The following is a 22,228-nucleotide window of genomic DNA, read 5'->3' on the forward strand; positions in this document are numbered from 1 at the left end:
CCTTTAGACTAACATATAGTTTAACAGCGGAGATTTGAATAAACCTTGCTGTCTTTCTCCGACATTTGCAACATTGTTTCAATATTCAAATTCGATCGCCGGCTGTCGCATAGTAATGAAAGTGAAGGCAGCTTTTCTCAGCCGGTCGAAATCAAGAATCAGTATAATTTTTTATGGATATACAGTGCCTTGCAAAAGTGTTCATCCCCCTTGGCGTTGTTCATATTTTGTTGCATTACAACCTGTAATTTAAATAGACATGTATTTGTAATTCATGTAACGGACATACACAAAATAGCCCAAATTGGTGAAGTGAACTGAAAAATAAATGACCTGTTTCAAAAAGTTCAACCAAAAAAAAAAAACGTAAAAGTGGTGAGTGATTATGTATTCACCCCCTTTGCTATGAGGCCCCTAAATGAGATCATATATATATATATATATATATATATATATATATATATATATATATATATATATATATATATATATATATATATATATATATATATATATATATATAGTGCCTTGCGAAAGTATTCGGCCCCCTTGAACTTTGCGACCTTTTGCCACATTTCAGGCTTCAAACATAAAGATATAAAACTGTATTTTTTTGTGAAGAATCAACAACAAGTGGGACACAATCATGAAGTGGAACGACATTTATTGGATATTTCAAACTTTAACAATTCAAAAACTGAAAAATTGGGCGTGCAAAATTATTCAGCCCCTTTACTTTCAGTGCAGCAAACTCTCTCCAGAAGTTCAGTGAGGATCTCTGAATGATCCAATGTTGACCTAAATGACTAATGATGATAAATACAATCCACCTGTGTGTAATCAAGTCTCCGTATAAATGCACCTGCACTGTGATAGTCTCAGAGGTCCGTTAAAAGCGCAGAGAGCATCATGAAGAACAAGGAACACACCAGGCAGGTCCGAGATACTGTTGTGAAGAAGTTTAAAGCCGGATTTGGATACAAAAAGATTTCCCAAGCTTTAAACATCCCAAGGAGCACTGTGCAAGCGATAATATTGAAATGGAAGGAGTATCAGACCACTGCAAATCTACCAAGACCTGGCCGTCCCTCTAAACTTTCAGCTCATACAAGGAGAAGACTGATCAGAGATGCAGCCAAGAGGCCCATGATCACTCTGGATGAACTGCAGAGATCTACAGCTGAGGTGGGAGACTCTGTCCATAGGACAACAATCAGTCGTATATTGCACAAATCTGGCCTTTATGGAAGAGTGGCAAGAAGAAAGCCATTTCTTAAAGATATCCATAAAAAGTGTAGTTTAAAGTTTGCCACAAGCCACCTGGGAGACACACCAAACATGTGGAAGAAGGTGCTCTGGTCAGATGAAACCAAAATTGAACTTTTTGGCAACAATGCAAAACGTTATGTTTGGCGTAAAAGCAACACAGCTGAACACACCATCCTCACTGTCAAACATGGTGGTGGCAGCATACAGTTGAAGTTGGAAGTTTACATACACTTAAGTTGGAGTCATTAAAACTCGTTTTTCAACCACTCCACAAATGTCTTGTTAACAAACTAGTTTTGGCAAGTCGGTTAGAACATCTACTGTGTGCATGACACAAGTCATTTTTCCAACAATTGTTTACAGACATATTATTTCACTGTATCACAATTCCAGTGGGTCAAAAGTTAAAATACACTAAGTTGACTGTGCCTTTAAACAGCTTGGAAAATTACTGAAAATGATGTCATGGCTTTAGAAGCTTCTGATAAATTATGTCAAGTAGTCTGAGTCAATTGGAGGTGTACCTGTGGATGTATTTCAAGTAGAGGTCGACCGATTATGATTTTTTTCAACGCAGATACCGATTATTGGAGGACCAAAAACGCCAATACCGATTAATCGTACGATTTTTTAATTTGTAATAATGACAATTACAACAATAATGAATGAACACTTATTTTAACTTAATATAAAACATGAATAAAATCAATTTAGCCTCAAATAAATAATGAAACATGTTCAATTTGGTTAAAATAATGCAAAAACAAGGTGTTGGAGAAGTAATATGTGCCATGTAAAAATATGTGCCATGTAAAAAAGCTAACGTTTGAGTTCCTTGTTCAGAACATATGAAAGCTGGTGGTTCCTTTTAACATGAGACTTCAATATTCCAAGGTAAGAGGTTTTAGGTTGTAGTTAATATAGTATTTATAGGACTATTTCTCTCTATACCATTTGTATTTCATATACCTTTGACTATTGGATGTTCTTATAGGCACTATAGTATTGCCAGTGTAACAGTATTGCTTCCGTTCCCCTCCTTGCCCATACCTGGGCTCGAACCAGGAACACAGACAACAGTCACACTAAGTATCGTTACCCATCGCTCCACAAAAGCCGCCAAGGGGAATAACTACTCCAAATCTAAAAGCGAGTGACGTTTGAAACAGTATTAGCGCACACCCAGCTAACTAGCTAGCCATTTCACATTGGTTACACCAGCCATTAGGCTGATAGGCTTGAAGTCAAACAGCGCTGTGCTTGCGAAGAGCTGCTGGCAAAACGCACGAAAGTGCTGTTTGAATGAATGATTATGGGCCTGTTGCTGCTCAGTCAGACTGCTCTATCAAACCAGACAAACATAATAACACAGAAATACGAGCCTTTGGTCATTAATATGATAGAATCCGGAAACTATCATTTCGAAAACAAAACGTTTATTCTTTCAGTGAAATACGGAATCGTTCCGTATTTTATCTAACGGGTGGCATCCCTAAGTCTATATATTATTGTTACGTTGCACAACCTTCAATGTTATGTCATAATTACCTAAAATTCTGGCAAATTAGTTCGCAATGAGCCAGGCGGCCCAAACTGTTGCATATACCCTGACTCTGTGTGCAATGAATGCAAGAGAAATGACAATTTCACCTGGTTAATATTGCCTGCTAAACTGGATCAGTAGTTATAACTAGTGATAATTATTGATTGTTTTTTATAAGAAGTTTAATGCTAGCTAGCAATTTACCTTGCTTCTACTACATTCACGTAACAGGCAGGCTACTCGTGGAGTGCAATGGTTAGAGCGTTGGACTAGTTAACTGTGCGGTTGCAAGATTGGAACCCCTGAGCTGACAAGGTGAAAATCTGTCGTTTTGCCCATGAACAAGGCAGTTAACCCACAGTTCACAGGAAGTCATTGAAAATAAGAATGTGTTCTTAACAGACTTGCCTAGTTAAATAAAAAAGGTATACATTTGTATTTTATTTTTATAAATACAAAAATAATAAATCGGAAATTGCCGCCCAAAAATACCGATTTCCGATTGTTATTAAAACTTGAAATCGGCCCTAATTAATCTGCCATTCCGATTAAGTTGTCGACCTCTAATTTCAAGGCCTACCTTCAAACTCAGTGTCTCTTTGCTTGACATCATGGGAAAATCAAAAGAAATCAGCCAAGAAAATTGGGAAAATTGTAGACCTCGACAAGTCTGGTTCATCCTTGGGAGCAATTTCCAAACGCCTGAAGGTACCATGATCATCTGTACAAACAATAGTACGCAAGTATTAACACCATGGGACAACGTCAGATGAGAGAGATGAACGTATTTGGAGAAAAGTGCAAATCAATCCCAGAACACCAAAGGACCTTGTGAAGATGCTGGAGGAAACAGGTACAAAAGTATCTATATCCACAGTAAAACGAGCCCTATAAATCGACATTACCTGAAAGGCCGCTCAGCAAGGAAGCCACTGCTCCAAAACTGCCATAAAAAAGCCAGACTACGGTTTGCAAGTGTACATGGGGACAAAGATAGAACATTTCTCCAAAAAGTACAATTTTTGTTTCATCAGACCAGAGAACTGTTTGGCCATAATGACCATCATTGTGTTTGGAGGGAAAAAGGGCAGTTGCAAGCCGAAGAACACCATCCAAACCGTGAACCACGGGGGTGGCAGCATCATGTTGTGGGGGTGCTTTGCTGCAGGAGGGACTGGTGCACTTCACAAAATAGATGGCATTATCAGTCAGGAAGTTAAAGTTTGGTCGCAAATGGGTCTTCCAAATGGACAATGACCCCAAGCATACTTCCAAAGTTGTGGCAAAATGGCCTAAGGACAACAAAGTCAAGGTATTGGAGTGGCCATCACAAAGCCCTGACCTCAATCCTATAGAACATTTGTGGGCATTACTGAAAAAGCTTGTGCGAGCAAAGAGGCCTACAAACCTGACTCAGTTACACCAGCTCTGTCAGGAGGAATGGGCCAAAATTCACCCAACTTATTGTGGGAAGCTTGTGGAAGCCTACCCGAAACGGTTAACCAAGTTAAACAATTTAAAGGCAATGCTACCAAATACTAATTGAGTGTATGTAAACTTCTGATCCACTGGGAATGAAGAAATAAAAGCTGAAATAAATTATTCTCTCTACTATTATTCTGACATTTCACATTCTTAAAATAAAGTGGTGATCCTAACTGACCTAAGACAGGGAATTATTACTAGGATTAAATATCAGGAATTGTGAAAAACTGAGTTTAAATGTATTTGGCTAAGGTGTATGTAAACTTCCGACTTCAACTGTACACACACCTGCTCTGAAAGGCCCCAGAATCTGCAACATCACTAAGCAAGGTGCACAACCTAGCAAGCGGCACCATGAAGACCAAGGAGCTCTCCAAACAGGTCAGGGACAAAGTTGTGGAGAAGTACAGATACCGATTTGGTTATAAAAAAATATCAGAAACTTTGAATATCCCACAGAGGACCATTAAATCCATTATTTAACAAATTGAAAGAATATGGCACCACAACAAACCTGCCAAGAGAGGTCCGACCACCAAACTCACAGACCAGGCAAGGAAGGCCTTAAAACCTTTTAAGGCTCTCTAGAATTTTTTCAACATTTTGTTAAAAATCGCGCAAAATTTCAACGTCCTGCTACTCATGCCAGGAATATAGTATATGCATATGATTAGTATGTGTGGATAGAAAACACTCTGAAGTTTCTAAAACGGGTTAAATCATGTCTGTGACTATAACAGAACGTGAATAGCAAGCGAAATCCCAAGAAAAACCTGGTCACAAAAACAAAAAAAACAGTATCCATCCGCCAGTCTCTGAATTGTCTATGGCAAGGGAAAATAGATAGATAGCGGTCAGTTTACAGTTTCTACAGCTTCCACACGATGTCACCAGTATTGGCAATTCTATTGAAGTTAATCCTTGGTGATATGAGAAATAGGCACTTCCTCTCGTCGAGTAAACAACAGGAAGTTAATGGAAGAGAGAATGTGGACCATGATTTCCAGAGTAGCTGCTATTGAATACAGATCGCCCCGTGATCAATTTGATCGATTATTAACGTGTACTAATACCTAAAGTTGGGTTACAAAAGTAGTTTGAAGTGTTTTGTCAAAGTTTATAGGCAACTTTTTTAATTTTAAAAAATGACGTTGCGTTTTGGACATTTTGGGTATACATGGACGGATTTAATCGAAAAAAAGACCCAATTGTGATGCTTATGGGACATATAGGAGTGCCAACAAAGAAGCTCGTCAAAGGTAATGAATGTTTTATATTTTATTTCTGCGTTTTGTGTAGCGCCGGCTACGCTAATTATTTTGTTTACGTCCCCTTCAGGTATTCCGGGGTGTTGCATGCTATCAGATAATAGCTTCTCATGCTTTCGCCGAAAAGCATTTTAAAAATCTGACATGTTGGCTAGATTCACAACAAGTGTAGCTTTAATTCAGTACCCTGCATGTGTGTTTTAATGAAAGTTTGAGTTTTATCGAGTACTATTAGCATTTGGCGTTGCGCACTTCCATTTCCTGTTGGCTAGGTGAGACGCTGGCATCTCACCTGGCTCTAAGAAGTTTTAATCAGAGAGGAAACAAAGAGACCAAAGATCACCCTGAAGGAGCTGCAATGCTCCACAGTGGAGATTGGAGTATCTGTCCATAGGACCACTTTAAGCTGGACACTCCACAGAGCTGGGCTTAACGGAAGAGTGCCCAGAAAAAAGCCATTGCTTAAAAAATATAAAAAATAAGCAAACACATTTGGTTTTAGCCAAAAGGCAGGTGGGAGACTGCCCAAACATATGGAAGAAGGTATTCTGGTTAGAGGAGACTAAAATTGAGCTTTTTGGCCAAAGGAAAACGCTATGTCTGGCGCAAAACTAACACCTTTCATCACCCAAAGAAAATCATCCCGACAGTGAAGGAAGGTGGTGGCAGCATCATGCTGTGGGGATGTTTTTCCATCGGCAGGGACTGGGAAACTGGTCAGAATTGAAGGATGGTGCTAAATACAGGGAGATTCTTGATGGAAACCTGCTTCAGTCTTCCAGAGATTTGAGACTGGGATGGAGGTTCACCTTCCAGCAGGACAATGACCCTAAGCATACTGCTAAAGCAACACTCAAGTGGTTTAAGGGAAAAGTTTAAATGTCTTGGAATGGCCAAGTCAAAGTCCAGACCACAATCCAATTGAGAATCTGTGGTATGACATAAAGACTGCTTTACACCAGCAGAACCCATCCAACTTGAAGGAGCTGGAGCAGTTTTGCCTTAAAGAACGGGCAAAAATCCCAGTGGCTACATGTGCCAAGCTTAGAGACATAACCCAAGATACTTGCAGCTGCAATTGCTGAATAGTTATGAAGTTAAGTTTAATTTCTTGTTTGTTTCAAAATAACAAATATTTTGGATCTTCAAAGTGGTAGGCATGTTGGGTAAATCAAATGATACAGCCTGGAATAAAAGGCAATGAAATAGGAAACATGCCAAGGGGAAAAATAGTTTCACAGGCCACTGTACATACAGTACAAGTCAAAATGTTGGACACACCTACTCATTCAAGAGGTTCTTGCTGTTTTTATTAATGGTCTACAATGTAAAATAATATTGAAGACATCAAAACTATGAAATAATACACACAGAATAATGTAGAAACCAAAAAGTGTTCAAATATTTTAGATTCGTCAAAGTAACCACCCTTTGCCTTGATGACAGAGTCGCACACCCTTGGCATTCTCTCAACCAGCTTCATGAGGCAGTCACCTGGAATGTATTTCAATTAACGTGTGCCTTGTTAAAAGTTAATTTGTGGAATTTCTTGCCTTCTTAATGTGTTTGAGCTAATCAGTTGTGTTGTGACAAGGTTGTGACAGTCCATTACCTTAAGACATGAAGGTCAGTCAATCTGGATAATGTCAAGAACTTTTAAAAGTTTCTTCAAGTGCAGTCGCAAAAACCATCAAGCGCTATGATGAAACTGGCTGTCATGAGGACCACCACAGGAAAGAAAGATCCAGAGTTACCTCTGCTGCAGAGGATAAGTTCATTAGTTAACTGCACCTCAGATTGCAGTCCAAGTAAATGCTTCAGAGTGTTAAAGTAACAGACATATCTCAACATCAACTGTTCAGGAGAGACTGCATGAAATCAGACCTTCATGGTCAAATTGCTGCAAAGAAACGACTAAAGGACACAAATAAGAAGAAGAGACTTGCTTGGGCCAAGAAACAAGAGCAATGGACATTAGACTGGTGGAAATCTGTCCTTTGGTCTAATGAGTCCAAATTAGAGATTTGTGTTTCCAACAGCTGTGTCTTTGTGAGACGCAGAGTAGATGAACGGATGGTTTCCGCAAGTGTGGTTCCCGTCATGCCTATTTACTATCCAGGTGAAAGCTATGATCCTTTGAGGTCACATGTTAAATTCGCTTCAAAGTCAGTGTAGATGAGGAGACGGATTTTTAAGCCTCGAGACCATTGAGCCATGGTTTGTGTATGTGTGCCATTCAGAGGCTGAATGGGCAAGACAAAAGATTTGCCTTTGAACGGGGTATGGTAGCAGGTGACAGGTGCACCAGTTTGTGTCAAGAACTGCAACGCTGCTGGGTTTTTCCACACAACATTTTGTGTGTATGAAGAATGATTTGATTTGTCCAACACCCAAAAGACATCCAGAAAACTTGGACAACCTTGGGAAGCATTGGACTCAACGAGGGACAGCATTCCTGTGGAATGCTTTCAACACCATGTGGAGTCCATGGCAACGAATTGAGGCTGTTCTGAGGGCAAAAGGGAGGGGTGCAACGCAATAGTAGGAAGGTGTTCCTAATGTTTTGTACACTGTACGCTGGTAAAACGTTGACATTTTTTTTTGCATATTCTGACAGAGGCATGGGCAGGACCATTTTGTGACAACACATGCAGGTATAGCCTAGTAATTGGCACGAGGGCACCAGTGACAAAGTTTTTTTTAAATCCCTAAGCTCCATCCCCTCTAGCATGTTGCCAGGAGACAGAGCTGGACAGTGCTTAGGCCCTGAGCCTTGGTTGAATTACATTAAGCGCCAAGATGAGCTGATCAGCACGTTTCCCCTACTCTCTCTCTGTACCTGCCTTATGGCCCACAGGGAAGGACTTCCTGCACTGGACAGGACACTGAGCAAGCTGTCCAACCATGTGAGGGTCTTCAGTGCAGAAGAGCACCAGAGTGTGCCAATACATTCCAGCCATCACCGTCGGTCACTATCCAGGGACAGAGCGGTGTGTTGGATCACGGGAATAACAGTAGACTAAAAGCTGTACATGAAGCAAATCTGTTTACTAAGACGGACGTACCCAACCGTACAATATCCAACAATGTTCTTTACAGACCGGACGACTAACAACTCTATAGCTGCCCGATATCAGCAAGCGTCACCGGCACAAATGGACCTGAGGCTGTGCCAAAAGAACTGACCCGATGACCTGAACCGAGGGTGTGATCAGCAACTCTCCGTTTTCATTTTTCTTTGAGAAAGAGAGAGAAAAAAAAAAGACTGCGGTGAATGTAATTGAAACCATACCCGGGGTATTTCTCTGTGCTGAGGGTGCGGAATGGCTGGGAATGTTGTGCTCTGTGCTCCAGCTGAGGGGAGCGTCTGTCGTCTCGGGGGTGTGTCTTTTACCCCTACCTACAGTGCATTCTGAAAGTATTCAGACCCCTCGACTTTTCACCCATTTTGTTAAGTTACAGCCTTATTCTAAAAATAGGAATTTATCTTTCTTTCCCCCAATCTACACACAACACCCCATAAAGACAAAGGTATTAAATGTATAAAATATATTAAAAACTGAAATATCACATTAACATAAGTATTCACATTTACATATATATTATTCAAAGTAACCACCCTTGGCATTGATGACAGCTATGCACAGTTGGAATTCTCTCCACCAGCTTCATGAGGAATGCTTTTCCAACAGTCTTGAAGGAGTTCCTACATATGCTGAGCACTCATTTGCTGATTTTCCTTCACTCTGCGGTCCAACTCATCCCAAACCATCTCAATTGGGTTGAGGTCAGGTGATTGTGGAAGACAGGTCATCTAATGCAGCACTCTCAGTCAAATAGCCCTTACACAGCCTGGAAGTGTGTTGGGTCATTGACCTGTTGAAAAACAAATAATAGTTCCACTAAGCCCAACCCAGATGGGACGGCGTATCGCTGCAGAATGCTGTGGTAGCTATGCTGGTTAAGTGTCCCTTGAATTCTAAATAAATCACAGACAGTGTCACCAGCAAAGCACCCCCACACCACTTCCTCCATGCTTCACAGTGGGAACCACACATGGTGAGATCATCCGTTCACCTACTCTGCGTCTCACAAAGACACAGCGGTTGGAACAAAAAAAAACACAAATTTGGACTCATCAGACCAAAGGACAGATTTCTACCGGTCTAATGTCCATTGTTTGTGTTTCTTGGCCCAAGCAAGTCTCTTCTTATTATTGGTGTCCTTTAGTAGTGGTTTCTTTGCAGCAATTTGACCATGAAGGCCTGATTTCACACAGTCTCCTCTGAACAGTTAATTTTGAGATGTGTGTTACTTTAACTCTGAAGCATTTATTAGTTCAGTTAACTAATGAAAGTATCCTCTGCAGCATAGTTCACTCTGGGTCTTCCTTTCCTGTGGTGGTCCTTGAGAGCCAGTTTCATCATAGCGCTTGATGGTTTTTGAACTGCACTTGGTGTAACTGAGTCAGATTACTTTAAGACATGAAGGTCAGTCAATGATGGACTGTCATTTCTCTTTGCTTATTTGAGCTGTTCTTGCCATAATATGGACTTGGTCTTTTACCAAATAGGGCTATATTCTGTATACTACCCCTACCTTGTCACAACACAACGCATTAAAGAAGATTTAAATTCCACAAACTTTTAACAAGGCACACCTGTTATGTGAAATGCTTTCCAGGTGACTACCTCATGAAGCTGGTTGAGAGAATGCCATGAGTGTGAAAAGTTGTCAAGGCAAAGGGTGGCTACTTACACAAATCTCAAATATTATTTTGATTTGTTTCACACTTTATTGCTTACTACATGATTCCATGTGTTATTTCATAGTTTTGATATATTCAGTATCATTCTACAATGAAGAAAATAGTACAAATAAAGAAACTGCGTCAGGGTTCACCTAGGGGTCATGATTGGGGCTGTACAAATGTTTGATGTATTAGAATAATTGATTATGCTTATGTTATATTAATAGCAGGGGAGGGGTTATATAGACTCTCTCTCAAAGATGTGTGACAGACAGAACTCTTAAGGGGAGTGTGGGAGATAAGAGACTACTCAGGACATTCCACAATAAATCAACTTTGGGGAGGTGACATTTATTGCCTAGCTTTAATAACACTGAAACGGTTTTGTATAGCTATGGATGCAGGGTTTGGGTCTCAGGAGTAAAAAGGTAATGACGTAGTCAGTGACATCACTAAGGCGGGAATGAACCAATGATTGACAAGGAAGGACGTAAGGAATGAACCCTAACAAAACCATGGAATGAGTAGGTGTGTCCAAACTTCACTGGTACTGTATATATTTACATATACAGATTGTAAATATTGCAGACAATTGCATTGATGGAAGATACAATCTGTGCTATTAAAGGTGATCTACCCCACCTCCCCAATAAATAAAAAAAAACTCAGTACTTTGTTGAAGCACCTTTGGCAGCGATTACAGCATCGAATCTTCTTGGGTATGATGCTACAAGCTTGACAACTGTATTTGGGGAGTTTCTCCCATTCTTCTCTGCAGATCCTCTCAAGCTCGGTCAGGTTGGATGGGGAGCGTTTCTGCACAGCTATTTTCAGGTCACTCCAGAGATGTTCGATTGGGTTCAAGTCCAGGTTCTTGCTGGACCACTCAAGGACATTCAGAGACTTGGCCAGAAGACACTCCTGCATTGTCTTGGCTGTGTGTTTAGGGTCATTGTCCTGTTGGAAGGTGCTCCTTCACCCCAGTCGGGTGTCCTAAGTGCTGTGGAGCAAGTTTTTAATCAAGGATCTCTGTACTTTGCTTCGTTCATCTTTCCCTCGATCCTGACTAGTCTACCAGTCCCTGCCACTGAAAAACATCCCCACAGCATAATGCCTCCACCACCATGCTTCACCGTAGGGATGGTGCCAGGTTTCCTCCAGACGTGACACTTGGCATTCAGGCCAAAGAGTTCAATCTTGGTTTCATCACACCAGAGAATCTTGTTTCTCATGGTCAGAGTCATTTGGGTACCTTTTGGCAAACTCCAAGAGGGCTGTCATGTGCCTTTTACTGAGAAGTGGCTTCGTCTGGCCACTCTACCATAAAGGCCTGATTGGTGGACTGCTGCAGAGATGGTTGTCCTTCTGGAAGGTTCTGCCATCTCCACAGAGGAACTCTGGAGCTCTGTCAGAGTGATCTGTCATCTCCCTGACCAAGGCCCTTCTCCCCTGATTGCTCAGTTTGGCCAGGCGGCCAGCTCTAGGAAAAGTCTACGAGGTTCCAAATAGCTTCCATTTAAGAATGATGGAGGCCAGTGTGTTCTTGGGGACCTTCAATGCAGCGGTACCCTTCCCCAGATCTGTGCAGACACAATCCTCTCAGAGCTCTATGGACATTTCCTTGGACCTCATGGCTTGGTTTTTGCTCTGACATGCACTGTCAACTGTGGGACCTTATCTAGACAGTTGTGTGCCTTTCCAAATAATGTCCAATCAATTGAATTTGCCACAGGTAGACTCCAATCAAGTTGTAGAAACATCAAGGATGATAAATGGAAACAGAATGCACCTGACCTCAATTTTCAGTCTCATAGCAAAGAGTCTGAATACTTATGTAAATAAAGTTTTTTTTAATTTTTTTAATACATTTGCAAACATTTCTAAACCTGTTTTTGCTTTGTCATTATGGGGTGTTGTGTGTAGATTGATTATAAAACAATATATTCCATCCATTTTAGAACAAGGCTGTAACATAAAATATGGAAAAGGGGGTTTGAATACTTTCCGAACGCTGTGTATGTACATATCTACCTCAATTACCTCGTACCCCTGCACCGACTCTGTAGTCCCTGGATAAATATATAAAAATGTTATTTTACTATTTATTGACTGTATTTATTCCTCATGTCACCATTTCTATTTTTTTTTTTTTTTTTAAATATACAGTGGGGAGCACAAATATTTGATACACTGCCGATTTTGCAGGTTCCTACTTACAAAGCATGTAGAGGTCTGTAATTTTTTTTATCATAGTTACACTTCAACTGAGAGATGGAATCTAAAACAAAAATCTAGAAAATCACATTGTATGATTTGTAAGTAATTAATTTGCATGACATAAGTATTTGATACATCAGAAAAGCAGAACTTAATATTTGGTACAGAAACCTGTGTTTGCGATTACAGAGATCATACGTTTCCTGTAGTTCTTGACCAGGTTTGCACACACTGCAGCAGGGATTTTGGCCCACTCCTTCATACAGATTTTCTCCACGTCCTTCAGGTTTCGGGGCTGTCGCTGGGCAATACGGACTTTCAGCTCCCTCCAAAGATTTTCTATTGGGTTCAGGTCTGGAAACTGGCTAGGCCACTCCAGGACCTTGAGATGCTTCTTATGGAGCCACTCCTTAGTTTCCCTGGCTGTGTGTTTCACACATGTCATGCTGTAAGACCCAGCCACGACCCATCTTCAATGCTCTTACTGAGGGAAGGAGGTTGTTGGCCAAGATCTCGCGATACATGGCCCCATCCATCCTCCCCTCAATATGGTGCAGTCGTCCTGTCCCCTTTGCAGAAAAGCATCCCCAAAGAATGATGTTTCCACCTCCATGCTTCACGGTTGGGATGGTGTTCTTGGGGTTGTACTCATCCTTCTTCTTCCTCCAAACATTGCGAGTGGAGTTTAGACCAAAAAGCTCTATTTTTGTCTCATCAGACCACATGACCTTCTCCCATTCCTCCTCTGGATCATCCAGATGGTCACTGGCAAACTTCAGACGGGCCTGGACATGCGCTGGCTTGAGCAGGGGGACCTTGCGTGCGCTGCAGGAATTTAATCCATGACGGCGTAGTGTGTTACTAATGGTTTTCTTTGAGACTGTGGTCCCAGCTCTCTTCGGGTCATTGACCAGGTCCTGCTGTGTAGTTCTATGCTGATCCCTCACCTTCCTCATGATCATTGATGCCCCACGAGGTGATATCTTACATGGAGCCCCAGACCGAGGGTGATTGACCGTCATCTTGAATTTCTTCCATTTTCTTATAATTGCTCCAACAGTTGTTGCCTTCTCACCAAGCTGCTTGCCTATTGTCCTGTCGCCCATCCCAGCCTTGTGCAGGTCTACAATTTTAGCCATGATGTCCTTACACAGCTCTCTGGTCTTGGCCATTGTGGAGAGGTTGGAGTCTGTTTGATTGAGTGTGTGGACAGGTGTCTTTTATACAGGTAACGAGTTCAAACAGGTGCAGTTAATACAGGTAATGAGTGGAGAACAGGAGGGCTTCTTAAAAAAAAAAAAAAACAGGTCTGTGAGAGCCGGAATTCTTACTGGTTGGTAGGTGTTCAAATACTTGTCACGCAATAAAATGCTAATTAATTACTTAAAAATCATACAATGTGATTTTCTGGATTTTTGTTTTAGATTCCGTCTCTCACAGTTGAAGTGTACCTATGATTAAAAATTACAGACCTCTACATGCTTTGTAAGTAGGAAAACCTGCAAAATTGGCAGTGTATCAAATACTTGTTCTCCCCACTGTACATATCTTTACGTCTGCATTGTTGGAAAATTACATTTCACTGTTAGTCTAGACCTGTTATTTACGAAGCATGTGACAAATACAATTTTATTTGTGCGTACATCTCAGGGTGTGTCTGACCAAGAGGCCACATAAACAAGTAACTGATTACCTCATCCACGCATCTGTCTACGTACGTGTGTGTGTGTGAGACAGACCCTGATGCAGGGCGGGACGGAGAAAGAGATGGAGCCTGTAAATGATCTTACGTTCTACATTACACTTAGGCGGGTAATGCTGGTGAGGGCGGGAAACTAAAATCATAGAATGCCTTATTAAAAACAGATCATGTGAAGATCATTAATACTTGTCATGAAACATGACATCATTGCTCCCTACAAACTAGCTAGTTTCTTTGGTCAAATCCCACTTCTGCCAAAATGTCCTGCACTTCTGAGACCTCTCAGCTGGAGCACAATGAGGAAAATTAAAATGACATTCCACCACTAAACTGACTTTTCATTCCTAATCTTGTAAACTAAGATTGTTAGTTACAATATTTAAGAATATATTCTCACTAAGGGCAGTCAAGCATCTATCATCATGTCACCAGAATAAGACCCTCAATATGTATTGAAAAGGAGCACCAAGCTCATCACTGTGTACTTTGACCATCCTGTGAAGTTCTTCATTAGCCTATAAAACTGCATGGTTTCCCCAAGTCGTAGTGGAAGAACCACACACCACATTATCGTGTGACTCCAAGTTTATTTTTGATATGATGGCTATTATATAAAACATTTGCGCATGAGGGCGTTTCAACCGCCATTCCTGCAATAATTTTACTGACACAAAAACATCCCACCGTGTCAAACGAACAGCATTTATAAAATTTTACCGAAACTTCCTGTTTCCATCACAGCGACCGTGAAGTGGATAGAAACGTGGTTAGTTGCACACAATCATGGTATTTGGCACATTACACCGCCTCTCCTTCCAGTTCTCTGCTGCCAATGACTGGAACGAACTACAAAAATCTCTGAAACTGGAAACACTTATCTCCCTCACTAGCTTTAAGCACCAACTGTCAGAGCAGCTCACAGATTACTGCACCTGTACATATCCCACCTATAATTTAGCCCAAACAACTACCTCTTTCACTACTGTATTTAATTTATTTATTTATTTTGCTCCTTTGCACCCCATTATTTTTATTTCTACTTTGCACATTCTTCCATTGCAAATCTACCATTCCAGTGTTTTACTTGCTATATTATATTTACTTTGCCACCATGGCCTTTTTTTGCCTTTACCTCCCTTATCTCACCTCATATATAGACTTGTTTATACTGTATGTTTTGTTTATTCCATGTGTAACTCTGTGTTGTTGTTTGTGTCGAACTGCTTTGCTTTATCTTGGCCAGGTCGCAATTGTAAATGAGAACTTGTTCTCAACTTGCCTACCTGGTTAAATAAAGGTGAAATAAAATAAAAATGAAATAAATTATTTTGCTCTACAATTACCCCGGTACATCTAATCTCTGACTTGCCCCCCCCCCCCCCCCCATGTGAACCTCATGACAAAGAAAATATAAACTAGTACAGTACACTGTGACAAGCCTTTACCTGAAAGTCAAAGTCCACAAAAACACATACATAAATAACAATGAGGGGGAAGACTTACGGCAGCAATAACTTCTGTTGTACATGGCACCGATAACTAAGCATCTCCTGTCCAATAGTCGACCCCTGACCCTCAGCCACACACACACACACACACTCACATTACTGAGCTGCTACAGTATTTAAACCTTCAAATGGAAATATGTTTGCCTAATAGATTCACAGGGAATTAACGACAAACATCCTGTGGTCAAGGGGCCTTGAATAATCCCAGTCAATCTGCCGTCACTCCAACACAAACAGGGAAGGAAGCCCTCAAAGTGTCACTGAATCATCAGTGTTTTCTTACTATTCATTATTTTGACATAGAAATCTGTATGGGGTTGGGTTACTGATAAAGTGTCACGTTGTCTATAGTGCATTTGACCTAAAAATCATTATCAAATCACTAACCTAATTCACGCAACATGCCGTTGTGCAAGAGAATGTGATCCGGTATTAAAGTATAAAACAAAATGACCAGCTGTGAGATGAGCCAGAATTTGCATAACCTTTACATGCGTGTGCAAAACCTTCACTAGCAGCACAGTGGACCCCTCTTGGATATTGGAACATTTGAACTGTTACCTAAATGTTGTACCGCTTTGTACTTACAAAACATGCTGTGGTAAAATCTACAGATCAATACCAATGTCAAGTTGGGTCAAGCTCCATCTCTGAAAGAGGAAGTGACAGTTGGATCATTGTGGAGTGGACCACTACACTTCTGGCTCACCAGCATGGCTTTCATTGTGGAGTGGACCCCTATACTTCTGTCTCACCAGCCTGGCTTTCACCCAGTCTCATTCACATGACTACAGCAATCAAGGCTGATTCTCCCCACAAAGTAGGCATGTAATTTAGCAGACGCACTTATCCAGAGCGACTTACAGGAGCAATTAGGGTTAAGTGCCTTGCTCAGACAGATTTTTCACCTAGTCGGCTCAAGGATTCAAACCAGCAACCTTTCTGTTACTGGCCCGGCGCTTCTAACCGCTAGGCTACCTGCAGCCGACAACACCATGACCAACTTTACAACAACCACCAGGAGCTGTGCATGTTAGACATACCTCTTCCTGTTGTTCTGTTGAGAACATTCTGGAATGAACATCACATCTCAAAAGCATAGCACACATACATTCTGAGTTGTGGGGAACCCTATAAGCAACTGTACTGTATGAATGCATTCTTTTGAATAAAAATAAATATTAGGAGCAGGACGATACCAGTATCGCGATACTCGTTAGTATCGTAGCAATGCAACAAAATATGGATTTAACTTCTTTATGAAAACAGCCCTAATGTTGAAAACAATTATTTTGTCATCCAGATTCACATTTATTTTCCAAGCTATAGCAACCAATATTTCACATGCAGCAGGTTTTTAAAGGACCTAAGAGTTTGGGCTGCTTCGTGTATTCATTTTTGCCCTGGAAAAAAGTATTACATTGTCACAGCCCTAATAAACAGCTTGTGTGGCCGCCAGGGCCTTTAAATGGCTGCCTGATCTAAGAACGCAGACTAATGGTGAGTCTACCTGGGGCAGTGCTAGTAACTATACCCCGCTGACCCCTCCCCCTCTATTACACCCCTTAATTCAAACCAAAATACCAACAACCCAAGGGGAGGAAGTGAGCTATGCAAGGCAACAGACACCCTTGTCCTGCAGACAGAAATGTGTTGCGATGATGTGCGTGTCTCTACACTGTTCTGACATCACCTATTTTCATAGGTGAAGTCAATTAAAATCGTTAGGATCCCTTTAATTAACAGCTAATTTCAAAATGTATTTCTCAAACATTTCTGTGACCAAAAGTCGACTAACTTAAATACCAAATAGAGGAAAAAGAAAATTGTGTAAAAATATATCTTTGAATTTCCTTGAGGTGAGTGTGAGAACACACAGAGGAACCAGGTGGTAGAGGCACATCACCCTATTCCAACACTCTCTTCAAACTGGTCAGACACACCTTCACAGTCTGAGAGTAGACATTTACAAAGTGTACAGTTAAGAAGCGGAAAATAAGTGTAAACAAACCAAATATTCTGGCTATTTATTTTTGCAATATTTTTGCAAATATTCCCAGTCCAGTGTGAATCAAAGTGTGAGTGTGTCTTGCTTGAACAGTACTTTATCCTACATATGAGATTAGTCATTTTAGAATAGGTAGAGGAAAGAACTAGCTCGCTCTGAAATGTCACGTTTGATTTGATCACCGGGGCATTTCTAAACCTTTGCTGAATTATGTTACATCACCACTCCAGTAAGCATCTTGACTGACAGCTCGGCATCATGCTTCTCAACAAACATCACGTCAGGCCGTGTTGTGTTTGGAAAGTGTGCCATCAACCCTGGCGAAGTAATAAAGAAATTCATAAACTGCATGTCAAGTTAAAGAGGACTTGTAACTAATTAGCTTGCTATTCAAAGATGAGGGCGAATGTGTCTAGCCAGCTGGCTAGTTAAGCAACGTTAGAGCCAAATAAGACAACTGGGGTGACAATGAATAAGTGAATGCATGATTGATTGCCAGTTACCATATCTGACACTATTAACATGCGTCGTCACCTTGTTACCTGTTCAAAACACCTGACCAGTTTGTCCTATAACAGGCTAACAAACGTGTGGTTAACATTAACTAGCTAGCTACACTCACTCACTACCTAGCTAAATTTCACAAGCAAGCTAACTTTAGCAGTTGATGGCGCCGTGTGTTCCCACTACGTCGGGCCTAAATCGAAGCCCTCCGCCAAAAAAAATACTGCTCATAATATGACAAATAGCAGAACATGTTACTAGCTTGTTAGCCACAAGTCTCTGCAAAACTATCCGCCAAAAAATTGCAAGACATCTGACTGATATTATTTTTGTTGATATAAGAAAGTAATGAGGGTTCAATGATATCGTCGAAAGAGACTAGGCAACGTTAACTAACGTGAATCTTGTCCAGTTTCGCTGGGTTAGTTTTAGCTAGCATGAGTTGCTTACCTCAGATACCTCATCATCGTCGCTGGCAGATCCAGGGCCGGAGGAAAGCACTGCGGCCGCTGCGAGCTGGAAATCAAGCCGGTCAGCTGCAGGCCCACCAGCCTCGCCAAACAAGCGGACTTTCTTTCCACCAACACCAATCCCTAAACCCCCGAGTCCGGCTCCTGGTGTGGCTCCAACCCCCATTCCTACGGCAGGGGAGCGCGGAGTCACAGAGTCAATCTCGTCCTCGAAGCCGTCCGTCAGCATTGCCGTCCCGGCTACTGCATCCTGCATACTTTCCTTAGTATTTTGTATTCTAATAGACGCAATATTGTCTTAAACTTTCTTTGAGGTTGTTAGTAATTATGTTTATACTTCAGTAAAATCCTGAAGCGAGAAGAGCGTCTCTTTCCTCCAAGCCATTAACTTTCTAACAACCTAACATGCTTCGCTATAGTTCGCACTTAGCCCGCCTCTATTCAGAATCCATGCGCATAATTGGTCAGGAAAATACAATACCAACATATCGTTGGCTAGAATAGATGCTTATCAGTAAAAAGCACGCGACGTCAAGGTCGGTTTACGAGAACAAATTGAAACGAAATATTTGGAAGATGATTGGACACCTGCACGTCTGTCACAAAAAGTGGCACCTCCGTGATACGCCTATCCTTACAAATATTAATAATGTATTGCCGCTTTATCAAATTTAGAAACCCTTAATTGATACAATACGACACCCTGCTTCCGTTTTGGTACAAAGCTGAGGGATCAAATCGAATTGCAATTATCACATACACGTGTTTAGCAGATATTGCGGGTGTAGCGAGAAAAGCTTGTGTTTCTAGCTCCGACAGTGCAGTAATATCGTAACAGTTTCACAACATATAACCAAAACACACGTAAATCTAATTAAGGGGTGGGCCTGGATACATGTAACCACTTTCACACTCATAGACAGGTATGGATGCAAAGACCGACCATCCATGAAATCAAAATAGTTTATACCATGTTGAGTCCATAGTGTTTTTAAATTGTTTAAACATTGGGAGTAAAACAGGCTTATATGGTGGGTTATGATGGGGTATGACAGCTGAACTAAGCTAATCAGGAATTTATAAAAACAATTTTTGAAATATCAATGGGGTATATATCATTAATTTATAAGTCCAACAATATATTTAGCAACTTAGGATTCGAGCTAAATCTTTGGCAAGATTTTTCAGGGGTACATAAACAATGCAATAGTAAAGAGGCCACTTCTTTCCATTTTCATGTCAGTATCTGTCCATAAATGTACAAATGTCACCTGTATTTCAACTCAATCTCTCAGAACCATGCCACTTTTATTAGACCATTAAAACCCTTTCCTAAAGCCACTGATGAGGTTGGCATATGGGACATGGCATTTCCATATTTTTTTTAATTTAACCTTTATTCAACCAGGTAGGCCAGTCGAGAACAAGTTCTCATTTACAACTGCGACCTGGCCAAGATAAAGCAAAGCAGTGCAACAAAAACAACAACAGAGTTACACATAAACAAACATAAATTTTTCTATTGTGTATGTACAGCATGTGTAAATCCTGTCTGGGACCTTATTTAAGATGGTGAGGAAAGCACTTTTAAAGAGCAACCAGGCATCCTCTACTGACGGGATGATGTCAATATCCTTCCAGGATACCCGGGCCAGGTCATTTAGAAAGGCCTGCTCGCTGAAGTGTTTTAGGGAGCGCTTGACAGTTATGAGGGGTGGTCATTTGACCGCAGACCCATTACGGACGCAGGCAATGAGGAATTGTTCGCTGAGATCTTGATTGAAAACAGCAGAGGTGTATTTGGAGGGCGAGTTAGTTAGGATAACATCTATGAGGGTGCCCGTGTTTACGGATTTGGAGTTGTACCTGGTATGTTCATTGATAAATTTGTGTGAGATTGAGGGCATCAAGCTTGGATTGTAGGATGGCTGGGGTGCTAAGCATGTCCCAGTTTAGGAGTATTAATACACACTTGTACATGTGTGAAATAGGACAAATATAAGCAGGCAATAAGGCAGTGATTGCTGTCATCCCGGTTGAAGAGAGCAGAGGTGTATTTGGAGGGCAGGTTGATCAGGATGATATCTATGAGGGTGCCCGTGTTTATGGATTTGGGGTTGTTCCTGGTAGGTTCATTGATAATTTTTGTGAGATTGAGGGCATCTAGCTTAGATTGTAGGATGGCCGGGGTGTTAAGCATGTCCCAGTTTAGGTCACCTAACAGTACGAACTCTGAAGATAGATTGGGGGGGGGGGGGGGGGCAATCAATTCACATATGGTGTCCTGGGCACAGCTGGGGGTCTATAACAAGCGGCAATGGAGAGACTTGTTTCTGGAAAGGTGGATTTTTAAAAGTAGAAGCCCAAATTGTTTGGGCACAGACCTGGATAGCATGACAGAACTGTGCAGTAGATTGCAACTCCACCCCCTTTGGCAGTTCTATCTTATCAGAAAATGTTGTAGTTGGGGGTGGAAATGTCAGGATTTTTGGTGGCCTTCCTAAGCCAGGATTCAGACATGACTAGGACATCAGGGTTGTCAGAGTGCGCTAAGCCGTGAATAAAACAAACTTAGAGGAGGCTTCTAATGTTAACATGCATGGAACCAATGCTTTTACGGTTACAGAAGTCAACAAATGAGAGCGCCTGGAGAATGGGAGTGGTGCTGGGGGCTGCAGGGCCTGGATTAACCTCTACATCACCAGAGGAACAGAGGAGTAGGTTAAGGGTACGGCTAAAGGCTATAAGAACTGGTCGTCTAGTGTGTTCCAAAAAACAAGTAAAAGGAGCAGATTTCTGGGCGTGGAAGAATAGATTCAAGGCATAGTGTACAGACAAGGGTATGGTAGTATGTGAGTACAGTAGAGATAAACCTAGGCATTGAGTGAGGTTTTGTTTCTAGAGGCACCAGTTAAGCCAGGTGAGGTCACCACGTGTGGGGGGTGGGACAAATGGGGTAAGGCATATTGGGCAGGGCAGGGGACTCTACAGTGAAATAAGACAATCACTATTCAAAACAGCAATAGACAAGGCATATTGACATTAGGGAGAGGCATGCGTAGCCGAGTGATCATAGGGTCCAATGAGTAGCAATAGGTGAGTCAGGGAGCCGATTCAGTAGTCGCTACTACGCTAGGTAAGCTAGAGTCCAGAGAGATTCAGCTAGCGGGCCGGGGCTAGCAGAGGGGCCTTTGGCGACGTCACAACGGAAAAGCCTGTTGAAACCACCTCGGACGAATTACGTCAGCAGACCAGTCGTGATGGATCGGCGGGGCTCCGTGTCGGCAGTAAAGGGTCCAGGCCAATTGGCAAGAGGAATTGTAGCCCAAGAGTTAGCTGGTGGACCTCTTCGGCTAGCTGGGAGATGAGCCTATTTTGAGGCTAGCTCCAGGCTAACTGGTGCTTGCTTTGGGACAGAGATGTTAGCCAGGAGTAGCCACTCAGACAGCAGCTGGCTAGCTGTGATGATCCGGTGTAAAGGTTCAGAGCTTGCGTTAGGAATCA

At 41.6% G+C, this 22,228-nt stretch overlaps 1 protein-coding gene across 10 annotated transcripts in view; it reads right to left on the bottom strand.

Moving 5' to 3' along the window:
- Positions 1 to 19,237, bottom strand: part of LOC110533409 (ankyrin repeat and KH domain-containing protein 1) — a 47,914-nt gene extending 28,677 nt beyond the window's left edge. For 4 of the 10 annotated variants that reach the window (XM_036989637.2, XM_036989634.2, XM_036989636.2 and 1 more), the window contains exon 1: positions 18,705 to 19,237. In XM_036989637.2, the coding sequence (XP_036845532.1) occupies positions 18,705 to 18,980 (276 nt within the window). In that variant the 5' untranslated portion in view covers positions 18,981 to 19,237. The remainder of the gene's footprint in view (positions 1 to 18,704) is intronic. The other 6 variants (XM_036989638.2, XM_090188888.1, XM_090188891.1 and 3 more) reach the window with 2 other exon arrangements.
- Between the last annotated feature and the right edge of the window lie 2,991 nt (positions 19,238 to 22,228).

This window comes from Oncorhynchus mykiss, chromosome 10 (genome assembly GCF_057628025.1).
Source record: "Oncorhynchus mykiss isolate SJ-2025 chromosome 10, ASM5762802v1, whole genome shotgun sequence".
Classification (NCBI taxonomy): domain Eukaryota; kingdom Metazoa; phylum Chordata; class Actinopteri; order Salmoniformes; family Salmonidae; genus Oncorhynchus; species Oncorhynchus mykiss.